Below are 12,500 nucleotides of genomic sequence, written 5' to 3'. Positions count from 1 at the left end.
AGAGGATGAGGAGGATGGAAGGGAGGAAGGAAGGGAAGGAGGAGGACTGTGGGGTCCTTGATGCTCTCTGAGCTTGGTGGTTTTCTTACAGGCGTTTCATTCTCCAACTAGGCAACATTATTATTGCTCTCATCCACATCATCAACATTCCCACTGATGATGTTACCTACCAGGGTAACGAAACGTCGGCAAGGAAACAACCGAGCCTAGAGAGCCCCCAGCGCCCACGATGGCTGATACACCTGCCAGGACCCCCTGTGGGGCAAACCCCGCCTAGGGGAGAGGTCAGTCCCCGTCCCCCTGGTTGCCTGCTCCATCGCCTACCTGATCCTCTCTCCTTTGCTGTTCCACGTGGACCATTTTCGGGTAGCCCTCCCCCTTGGCTTTCTTGCCCCGCTTCTGCCAGGTCTCGGAGCGCGTCTTCTGCAAGTCGATGGTGCCGTAGAGCTGGGACAGCTTGGGCGACACCTCCACCCTCTCCTGCCCAAAGGCTCGGATCAACCTGGCCGTGCTGATGGTCGACACCGAGCCGCTGGCCTCCGTCTGCGTGGCGCTTTCGGTGTCGAGCCGCGTCCCCTCGGATCCAGAGGTCACGTCGGTTATCACGCTGGCGTCTCTCGGCAGCCTCCGCTCGGAAGACGTCTCGCTCGGCGTCTGGGAGGACAGGGACCCCTCCCAGTTCCTAGCCCCGGGTTCAACAGCTCCGGGGCGTCCCGTTTTCGGACACCTGGATTTGGAGCACCAGGCACCGCTGGGGCCGACGAGAGCTTCCTCCGAGGATTCTACACTGGGCCGCGACGGCATTTTCTTTCGGGCCGCCATCTTTTTCTCTCGAGGGCTGCCCAGCCTCGCTACTTTCCTCCTGGGTTCCTTCTGGCTGTCCTTCTGGTCCTCCAGGACAAGGGCCAGCGAATGTCGGAGGGGGTTCTGCAGGAGCCTAGCCAGCCGGTCCAGACGCTCCACCAGCGACAGCTCGGTTCTCGGGTTGCTTTCGACGGCCTTCAGCTGCCGGCGCTCCTTCTGTCGCTCCAGATACGTGGCCCAAAGATCATCTAAAGTGCTGGTCCGATGGGCGCTCGGCCCCCTCGGTCGATCCGCTACCCGCTTCTCCTGAATCGTCTGGCTCCCCGAAGGAAGCGGACTCTCCCTTCCAAAGCTCGTTTTGGGGACATCGGGAAGCTCTCGTTTGGAAGCGCGCATGGATCTGATCTCCTCGAGAAAACTATAATCTACCTCGACGGTCAGCGGGATGAAACGATCTTCCCTTTGGGTCAGATGCAGAGGGGCCGACGGTGAGGGGCTGCTTTCTAGGGCCCCTTTACGCCGCAGTAAATCCTGGGGGGGAGGGGCTGGACCCCTGGAAGCCGCGTCCACCTGCCCCGAAGCCCTGCTCCTGAGCGGGGGATCTGGCTCATCCTGCAAAGGCGGCTTCAAGGGAAGCGGAGCAGATTCACAGCCAGAGTGGGAAGTTTTGAGCGATTCCAAGGAATTCCGGCCGTTGAAACTTCCTAAGCAAAAGGGGAGGGGGAGAAGGAAGGAAAAATAAAAGTCAGATATTGCATTCGTTTCGGATTGAGGCCTTCTTTATATATTGTCCCCTTTATTACAGCCATCTGATATAACGCCTAATAAAAACAATTCTGGCTTAAACTCTATATCGTTTTTTCCTAACCGCGTATGAATTTGTATTCCAAAGCCTCCTTACCTTCGGATAGGGCCACCACATGTGGTAGGATGTGCCAGGTATTTGTCTACATTTCCAACAGCTTGGGGGCATATTGCTGGGTTCCAAATAGCATCCAAAAATTAAATCAGAGTCCAAGGCAAAGGATTCCTCAAGTTCCAATTTAGGAAGAGAGCCATGATGGCAAATCTGGGGAAACCCGGATCTGAAAGCTTCCCGGGTTTCCTTCCACCCAGTTGAAAGTTCAAGATCTTGCCCCCCACACCCACCACTGCCCATCACACGGTCCAATCTCCCACTGCCATGCTGGCAGCTTCCACCCATCCAGTTCCGGTCAGGTACAGAGACAAAGGATGACCCTTGGCTTGCTAAGAATTTTGTTATGGCTACTGTTCTGAACCCCCCCCTCCTCCGTCCAGGAACGAAAGCCAAAAGCCACGTTAACTCAAAAGGTTTCTTTTAATCAGTCCAAGCTCTTGTTGGCTGCAAGCCCAAATAAACAAAGATAATAGCTCTGGCAAAAGTCCTATAACTCACAAAACACTGCAAGCCACTTATCCAAGTTAGCTTCGATGTGTGAAGCGAACAAGAACAATCACTAGAACAGGAATGGAACGTTGACTTCTGCCACCAGGGCGTGGCACCAGCAGTCTCTTTATACTCAGGAGAGGACCCCAATGAGCAACAGCTGCTCGCAATCATCTCCTGTAAGTACTCAGTTGTTCCTTCCGTCGAGTAACCCTTCGACGGGGGTGCATCCTGCAACAACTCCCACGTGTTTCCCTGAACACTCCCTCTGATCCAATGCTCTGCCGGCACCTGGTGGCCAATGGCTCCCTGGCGGGCCACAACAGGCTACGTATCACCCAACTCCATACAATCCCATTTTCCCACAATAGAAAAGGCATAGTAGAGGAATAGTAAGTGTGAAAGATCTCGGCCTGGCCGCTCTCCGAGCCTGAGAAAGGTCGGGTAATTGTGAAACTCTCTTGAAAGACGGCGGGAGAGGAAAGACTTTGCTGGAGAGGAATTCACTGGACATTCAATAAAAGGGGTTTAGCAGGATTTGATTTGATTTTGATTTGATTTTAACTTTATTTGTATGCTGCCCTTTTCCCTGAGGGCGGCTCACAATTCAGGGGGAGGGAAGTACAAAACAAGTTATACACATAAAGACAATACATCGTTAAAAAGCACAACAGTCATACTATTCGGGTGGGGTTGAAGTCTTTAGCCCCAGGCCTGTCGGAACAGCCAGGTTTTAAGGGCTACGCGGAAGGCCTGAAGGGTGGTGAGGGTACGAATCTCCACGGGGAGTTCGTTCCATAGGGTCGGAGCAGCCACCGAGAAGGCTCTCCTCCGGGTAGTTGCCAGTCGACATTGGCCAGCTGATGGAATTCGGAGGAGGCCTAATCTATGCGATCTTATCGGTCTAGTGGAGATAATTGGCAGTAGGCGGTCTCTCAAGTACCCAGATCCAATACCATGAAGGGCTTTGTAGGTGACAAGTAGCACCTTGAATCGCACCCGGAGATCAACAGGCAGCCAGTGCAGCTCGCGGAGGATAGGTGTTACGTGGGTGAAACGAGGTGCACCCACGATCGCTCGCGCGGCTGCATTCTGGACCAGCTGAAGTCGCCGAATACTCTTCAAGGGCAGCCCCATGTAGAGCACATTGCAGTACTCCAGCCTAGAGGTCACAAGGGCCCGAGTGACTGTTGTGAGAGCCTCCCGGTTCAGGTAGGGACGCAACTGGTGATGAGGACTCGGCTTCATGCTGCTGGGGAAGCCGAGGTCAGAGCAGGCAGGGGGTTGGACTAGAAGATCTCTGAGGTCCCTCCCAGCTCTATTCTGATTGATTGATTTTTGCCGAAGAAACATACCCTTCAGGGAAGCCTTCGCCCGGAGGCTGTTGGTGTCCACTCTGCCCCTCCCAAAGTTTCCTGGCACTCCTCAGGGGCATCGTGGCAACCACTGTGACCTCATCACCCCCACACACCCTACACACATCAACCATCTTTCCCCTTTAAGGACCTGTTGCTTTTTTAATTTTTTAACCAAGCGATCATCCAGAGGATGATCGCAATCCCAGAAGAGAAATCTCTTTTACAAGGACCTGCCCAGGATCTCCGCTCCCCCAATGCTGCACAATTGAAGGATTTGTCCTTCTGCAAAGCACGGTAGTTGCCCACAGACGCAAAAACAACACAAGGCACCACAAAAGTGTGTAACTGGGAAAGACGGATAAAGGAATTTTGAAAGGGCGAACAGAATTCTAAAACTGGACCAAGCTATACAATGTTCTTCCTGAGAGCCTGAAGGAAACTCCTTGTCCCAACAAAAAAAGCCCTTTTATTAATTGACTGTGAATTCTGCTCCTTCACATCCAGCGAAGTCTTTCGAGGGAGGATTTACGGTCACAGACCTTATCTGGCTTGGAGAGCTGCCAGGCCGGTCTCTGCAGAACTTGGCAAGGAGTCTCGGAGAGTCACGAACCAATGAAGCAAACTGATTGTCTCCTGCAAACTCCACTCTCCTTTCACTCCTCTTTTATTTCCTCTGGGAGGGGCCATTCACCGTCCACCAATGGCCTTCCTCCCAAGTGGAACCCTGTTCTTTAGCTCTTCCCTTCGTCTGGCAGCTCTGCGCATGCACACACTGGGAACAGGCTCCAGCTGTTCTTCTGCCTCACTGATGTCCGACTCCGAAGGCAGCTGATAACTGTCGGACGGCCCTGGCCCCCCCTCTGCCTCCGACACAGAGCCCTCATCAGGGCCTTCCCCAGACTCCAGGACTGGCCCAGGTTCCTCCCCAACCCTCCTCACTGTCCGAATCTGCTGCCAGCTCTGCTAGTGGGTTACAACACACACATGGCCCTCCTGAGCTCCATTTTCGCTGGAGCCTGGGAGGGGTGCCCCCGACACGAGTGATGTCACGCTGGCCATACCCACCCTGGTGCCCCCCCCCCCCGGAGGTCAAACTCAACCCTGATGCGACCCTCCATGAAATCAAGCTTGACCCCCTGCTCTAAAGCACCAGGAAGGTCTCACCTCTGGGCCCGCCTGGGGTCGTCGTTGCCGTTGCCGTTTTCTCCTCCATCCAGCCCACCCTGGGAGCCGCCTTCTTACTATAAATGCCCTCTTTGTGTTTGACGATTGCCGTGTCCGACGGATGATCCTTCCTCGAACCCAGCACCTGCGGGGGAAGTCTGGAGGGACGGCATCGTTGGAGCCTATTTGGAAAGAAAGCCGTAGGGACAACGTTCAGAAAGAGAGAGAAGCCGGGGCGGAAAAGGGAGCAAATCGGATTAGACACAGAGCAACAAAGCCTATAATCACACCAGGCGGCCAAAAGGGGCTGCAGAACTGCCAGAATACGGGATGATATGAAAGAGAGACGGGCGGAGGGCAGGGAGGGCTGTAGGTCCCGCTTGTATCCCAAGACGTTTCCAGTCTGTGGAGATTCTCCGTCATCCATCATGGCTGTCCCAAAGGTGCTTTTGGAAGGAAGAGAGGAGAGGGAGGAATGGAGGAGAAAGGAAGGGAAGGAAGGAAGGAAAGAAGGGAGGAGGGAGGGAGGAAGCAGAGGGAGGAATGGAGGAGGAAGGGAAGGAAGGAGGGAGGAAGGAAGGAAGGAGAGGGAGGAATGGAAGAAGGAAGGAGAGGGAGGAATGGAGGATGAAGGGAAGGAAGGAAGGAAGGAAGAAAAGAAGGAAGGAAGGAAGGAGGGAGGAATGGAGGATGAAGGAAGGGAAGGAAGGAAGGAAGAAAAGAAGGAAGGAAGGAAGGAGGGAGGGAGGAAGGAGAGGGAGGAATGGAGGAGGAAGGGAAGGAGGAAGGAAGGAAGAAAATAAGGAAAGAAGGAAGGAGGGAGGGAGGGAGGAAGGAGAGGGAGGAATAGAGGAGGAAGGAAGGGAAGAAAGGAAGAGAAAGAAAGGAAGGAAGGAAAGCAACTATACTTTCTTGTTTTTCCTTTGAAGACGTTTCCCTTCTCATCCCAGAAGCTTCTTCAGCTCTGACTGGACGGTGGGGAATGAAGGACTGATATTCCTTGCAGACAGATGGTCATTTACATCCGTTTAGAGCAGGGGTGTCCAAACTTGGGAACTTTAAGCACGTCTGGCTGGGGAATTCTGGGAATTGAAGTCCACAAGTCTTAAAGTTCCTACGTTTAGACACCCCTTGAGGCCCCTTGGAGGTTTCTCTGTGCCCTCAGTCGGGGGCTCGGAGGTCAACGGAAGGCGGGCCTACCTGAATGGGAGCTCTCCACGGTGGTCTCGGACCGGACCCTCGAGATCCTCAAGGTTTCTTTCCCGCAGGGAACGTAATACACCTCCGAGCAGCCGGGAGGTTTGTAAGGCAGCACCAATGGCCGGTCTGAAGGAACAAAACCCGGAGTCCGGTTACTGTCAGGGGAGTGTTTCTCGGAGGCCTGGCAAGCGGCCATCGACAGGCACAGAGAGATCAACAACATTGGCGTACATCGCTAGAAAAAGAGGGAGAAGGCAACGGCCAAAAAAGGAAAGGAAAAAAAAAACACGAAACGGCTCCTCGCCAGCAATCAACCACCTATAAGCCAAAGCCAGACCCCCCCGCGGGACTTTCGGAAGTTGTACGTTGATGCTTAAGCAAGGAAGCAAGAATGAGCTTTCCTAGGCAGGCAGAGGCCTAATGACGCCAAAGACAGAAGCTGACACAGATAGGGGGCTGGGGGCTGCAACCCCCAGGAAGGGGTATCGGTTAAGGGGATTTTGCCCCACCGTATCTTTCTTGCCACAGTTGTTAAGTGAATCACTGCAGTTGTTATGTTAGTAACGTGGTTGTTAAATGAACCTGGCTTCCCCGGCAACTTGGCTTGTCGGGAAAGAGAGAGAGGAAGAGAGAGAGAGAAAAAGAGAGAGAGAGAGAGAGAGAGAGAGAGAGAATAGATAGATAAGGGAGGGACGGACTGACTGACAGACAGACAGATGACAGACAGAGATGGTAGATAGATTGGATAGATGATACTTAGGTAGGTAGGTAGGTAGATAATAATATGTATGTATGTATGTATGTATGTATGTATGTATGAATGAATGAATGAATGAATGAATGAATGAATGAATGAATGAATGAATGAATGAATGAATGAATGAATAGGAGAGAGAAAGGGAGAGGGAGAGGGAGAGAGAGAGAGAGAGAGAGAAAATAGATAGATAATGATATATATCCATGTATGTATGTATAGAAGAGAGAGAAAGGGAGGGAGGGAGGGAGGGACTGACAGACAGATGACAGACAGAGATGGTAGATTGGATAGATGATACGTAGCTAGGTAGGTAGATAATGATATGTATGTATGTATGTATGTATGTATGTATGTATGTATGTATCTATAGGAGAGAGAGAGAGAGATACATAGATAGATAGAGATAGATGATAGATATAGATGTTAGATGGATGGATGGATGGATGGATGGATGGATGGATGGATGGATGGATGGATGGATGGATGGACGGACGGACGGACAGACGATAGACAAAGAGAGTGAGAGAGAGAGAGAGATGGTAGATAGATGGTAGATTGGATAGATGATACGTAGGTAGGTAGTTAGATAATGATATGTATGTATGTATGTATGTATGTATGTATGTATGTATGTATGTATGTATCTATAGGAGAGAGAGAGAGAGAGAGAGATACATAGCTAGATAAGAGATAGATGATAGATATAGATGTTAGATGGATGGATGGATGGACAGACAGATGATAGACAAAGAGAGTGAGAGAGAGATGGTAGATAGATGGTAGATTGGATAGATGATACGTAGATAGGTAGGTGATGATTGATACATTGAAGAGACAGACAGACAGATGTTTCTCACCTCCAGCTTGTCCATCCAAAGGAGAGATCTTGGGGAGACCGAGCATCGTGTTGTCGGGGTTTGGGGGACTCTTGGGACGATCGGGAGCCTCCCCGTTCTCAGCAGAGACAAAGATTTCGGCAGAATAGGTGGTCTTCTGCGGGCTTTCCGTGGTGATTTGAGTGATGGCATCCGAAGACATCCACTCGGTTTGGGAAGAAGCCGTCGCCTTCAGGCTCTCACTTGCCCTTGAGCTCCGTGTCCCGGCGTCTGCTACACCACCGCGGACTGCCCGGGACTCTTGAACGTGCTGGTGTAGGGCTGGTTCACCCCTGTCTGGAACCTCTTGAGATGATGCCTCTCGGGAGAAATAGGAGGATCCTTGAACCTTTCGCTTCGATACTGTGGGCTTGGAGGACGGACCGGGGACATCCGAAGCGTTTGGCTTAAGAACCTCCACCTGCCTCCCTTCTGGACCAGCTTCCGCGGGCCCCAAAAGGTCCAATTCCACACGTTTGGGGGAGAGAGTAAGGTGGACACCAGACAAGGCTTTCCTTGTGGGCGATAGAGGCGACACCGGCGGCACAGCTGTGGAAATACAATCGAGGGAAGCGAAGTGTAACAGAGGAGTACTGCCATCGCCTCGACGCCTGGGCTTGTGTAAATACGAATCAGACGTGGACAAATCTTCTCGTATCGGCGTCTTTTCTTTGCGTGCGGGGAAAAGGGATCTTCGGAGCAGGACATCTTGCATCACCGGCCGAGAAATTCTGGGGACGCACGTCGCCCGTCTTTGGCGGAGGCAACGGCCTTTCCAGGTTCGATCTGTCAGCGTAAGTATCGTCCAGCGTTTTCGCGTAGCGCCTCTGCTCGGCCCGACTTGGATCAGAAGGGCGCTCGTCCTCGTCGGTCTGTTGAACGAGGCCCTTCGGTTCGAGGCCTCTTCTTGGGGATTCCTCCGGAGAGGGGCCCCAATCTTCTCGGCGAGGGTCGTCTCTGGCCGCCTTGAGAGACCCAAGGGGAGGAGGACAGACTTTGGCGGAAGGAGATGCCACGTTCTTCTCTGACGTGAAGCCGGCGGGAGGGCAAGCTTTGTAACTTTGCAGCGGCGAGCCGTCCACCTTCTGCCGTTCCTGGGGTTTCGCGGGACGGGTTTCCGGAGATACGAGATCGTGAGCGGGGAAACGTCGGTGAGGACACTCCGGAGGACGCGGGAAGTGGGAGAAGGCGACCTCCTCCGCGAGGCAAAAGTGATCGAGGTGATTTGAATGGCAGCTTCAACGGACGTGGAGCTCTCGGAGAGATGCAATGGGGCGGCTACGCTCCCTTCCTCTTGCGTGGGGGGCTTTGAGGCCCCCCGGAGATTCGTGTCCAAGGGAAGGTGAGAATTGGCTTTGGAGTCCGAGGCACTACCAGGAGGTGGCTGTAGTTGGCTGGAGATAGGAATGAGGGCACCGCGAGAGTGTTTAACCTCTGGCTCGGGTGTTAAGGCGCTCTCCGTCACAGGGGCCGCGTTTTGCCCTGAGAACTCATCTGATTCCAAACCATATTTCTGAAGGGCCTTTTGCAGGTCGGGGCCTCCTAGGTTCTCCAAGGAGCCCAACTCTACCGATGCAGCCGGGCTGAAGTTTGGAAGCTTCTGGAAGCTGCTGCTTCTCCATTGCTGGTTCTATTCAGAATTCAAAAAGGAAGAGATTCACAACAGGCAGATAAGAACACTAGCAGACGGGGAGTTTAAATAGGAGTTTCTAAGGCCTATCTGGCAAAATAGGGGGGCTGGGGGCAGTGTGAGTAGAATTTTTCATTTACCCCCAAATTCTCCGAGGAGAAGTACAGAGTTTGGGGACCTTTTGAGCGACTTTGGTCCAGGGGTAAAGGCACTAGGCTAGAAAGCAGGAGACTTTGGGCCAATCACCAGGAGACGGTGAGTTCTAGTCCCGTCTTAGGCATGAAAATCCAATCACCAGGAGACGGTGAATTCTAGTCCCGCCTTAGACATGAAAGCCAACTGGGTGACTTTGGGCCAAACACCAGGAGACAGAGAGTTCTAGTCCTGTCTTAGGCATGAAATCCAATCACTAGGAGACGGTGAATTCTAGTCCCGCCTTAGGCATGAAAGCCGGCTGGGTGACTTTGGGCCAATCACCAGGAGACAGAGAGTTCTAGTCCCGCCTTAGACATGAAAGCCAACTGGGTGACTTTGGGCCAATCAACAGGAGACAGAGAGTTCTAGTCCCGCCTTAGGCATGAAATCCAATCACCAGGAGATGGTGAATTCTAGTCCCGCCTTAGACATGAAAGCCAAATGGGTGACTTTGGGCCAATCACCAGGAGACAGAGAGTTCTAGTCCCGTCTTAGGCATGAAATCCAATCACCAGGAGACGGTGAATTCTAGTCCCACCTTAGACATGAAAGCCAACTGAGTGACTTTGGGCCAATCACCAGGAGACAGAGAGTTCTAGTCCGGTCATAGACATGTCAGCTGGATGGGTGAATTTGGGCTAATCACCAGGAGACAGAGAGTTCTAGTCCACCTTAGGCATGAAAGCTAGCTGCATAGTTCCACCACAAAACCGCGGAGGACAAAATCGCGGTCGACGAAAGCGCGCATTTGACGTCATCACAGCGCGACGAAAACATCGCGCTGTGATCGAAAAATGTAAAAATAAAGCGAAAACCTTACCCTAACCCCCCCAAACCTAACCCTAAACCTAACCCTTAACCTAACCCTAAATCTAACCCTAAAACCTAACCGTTAACCTAACGCTAAACCTAACACTAACCCTTAACCTAACGCTAAACCTAACGCTAACGCTCTAAACCTAACCCTAACCCTTAACCTAACCCTAAACCTAACCCTTACCTTTATGTGAATTGGCTTGCTTTAATTTTAATTTTATTTCAATTTTTAATTTTTTTCGTCGCACTGTGATGACGTCAAATGCGCGCTTTCGTCGATCGCGCTTTTGTGGACCGCGGTTTTTGACAGGTCACGAGCTGCATTACTTTGGACCAATCATTCTCTCTCTCTCCGCCTAACCCACCTCACAGGGTTATTGTTGTGGGGCAAAAGAGGAGGAGGAGGAAGACAAAGGTGTGTTGGATATTTGCCGCCTTGTCTTATTTGCAAAAATAATAAAGGTGAGAGACAAATTAAATGAATATTAATGATAATATATAAAGTATCCCAATTTAAATCCTCTCCAGAAATTCTGATATTTATTTTCTAAGAATCGGTGGCAACTTCAGCTTCCTTTCTGGAGACAGAAACGTGGAAAGATGCCATCAGGCCGCAAAACCAACACGGAAGAAGCAAGAAATAAACCGTAAACATTGCGAAGAGCCGCGTAAAACAGGGGTGGGCTAAGCGTTTCCTTCCATTCTCACCCGTTACGTGCCATCTTTAATAGAAAATAAAAATACAGCCATGGTTGCTTGCTTTCCATAAAGAATAGTATAACCGCTCAGCGATTAGCCAACACATCAGATGCGTAAAGCTCCAAATTAAAAATAAAAATAAAAATCCACGAGAAGCGAAGGAGTCACAAAGGATGCTACAAAATAGGACAATTATGTGAACCGAAGACTGGAAGGCAACGAGGCTGGGCAGGTTTCCCAGGAGGAAAACACACACAGCGAGGGCAGCACAATAGAAACCATTTCTATTGTGCCTTGCATGCCAGGAGAGTTGCCCCGGTGTGAGTCATGCCCAGAAAGCTGATTTAATTCACCTGCCAAAGCGGATAACGCATAAAGATGTTGAGGTGTTGCTTTTAAATCTTTCGATTGGGTGCGACATTTCTCTTAGCAGGAAGTGAGCTCGGGAGGCCAAAGCACCCAATTTCTCTCTGCAACCCTTCGGAGAGATTCCTTCCACCGATCTATCAATCATCTAACTAATCGTTCTCTTCTCTTCTATATACTATTCTCTTCTATCTATCTGATTCTATAATATTCTATTCACGATTCACCTCCCTCCTATCTCCCCCCTCTATCCATCTATTCCTATCTATCTATCTATCTATCTATCTATCTATCTATCTATCTATCTATCTATCTACATCCATATCTATACCAATACATCTCTTCTCTCTCTCTCTCTCTCTCTCTCTCTCTCTCTCTCTCTCTCTCTCTCTCTCTCTTCTCTCTCTCTCTCTCTATATATATATATATATATATATATATATATATATATATATATATATATATACATCCTTATCTATGCCAATATCTATCTATCTACCTACCTACCTACCTACCTACCTATCTATCTATCTATCTATCTATCTATCTATCTATCTATCTACATCCCTTATCTATGCCAATACATCTCTCTCTCTCTCTGTCTCTGTCTCTCTCTCTCTCCTCTCTCTCTCTCTCTCTCTCTCTCTCTCTCTCTTCTCTATATATATATATATATATATATATATATATATATATATATATATATATATATATATATACATCCTTATCTATGCCAATATCTATCTATCTACCTACCTACCTACCTACCTACCTACCTATCTATCTATCTATCTATCTATCTATCTATCTATCTATCTATCTATCTACATCCTTATCTATGCCAATACATATCTATCTATCTCTCTCTCTCTCTCTCTCTCTCTCTCTCTCTCTCTCTCTCTCTATATATATATATATATATATATATATATATATATATATATATATATATATATATATAATATATATATATACATCCTTATCTATGCCAATATCTATCTATCTACCTACCTACCTACCTACCTATCTATCTATCTATCTATCTATCTATCTATCTATCTACATCCTTATCTATGCCAATACATCTCTCTCTCTCTCTGTCTCTCTGTCTCTCTGTCTCTCTCTCTCTCTCTCTCTCTCTCTCTCTCTCTCTATATATATATATATATATATATATATATATATATATATATACATCCTTATCTATGCCAATATCTATCTATCTACC

The 12,500-nt window shown here is 49.7% G+C and overlaps 1 protein-coding gene across 1 annotated transcript in view; it reads right to left on the bottom strand.

Annotated features, from left to right (window-relative positions):
- Positions 1-12,500, bottom strand: part of ALMS1 (ALMS1 centrosome and basal body associated protein) — a 38,314-nt gene that overhangs the window by 16,409 nt on the left and 9,405 nt on the right. Inside the window, 5 exon segments of the mRNA XM_087723867.1 lie at positions 325-1,508; positions 4,735-4,884; positions 4,887-4,916; positions 5,935-6,060; positions 7,549-9,196. Coding sequence (XP_087579993.1) covers positions 325-1,508; positions 4,735-4,884; positions 4,887-4,916; positions 5,935-6,060; positions 7,549-9,196 — 3,138 coding nt within the window.

Source organism: Thamnophis sirtalis, unplaced genomic scaffold (genome assembly GCF_051295495.1).
Source record: "Thamnophis sirtalis isolate CommonGarterSnake01/CBP01778 unplaced genomic scaffold, rThaSir2_p1.2 scaffold_10, whole genome shotgun sequence".
Lineage (NCBI taxonomy): Eukaryota > Metazoa > Chordata > Lepidosauria > Squamata > Natricidae > Thamnophis > Thamnophis sirtalis.
This window is presented reverse-complemented; position numbering and strand designations above follow the sequence as displayed.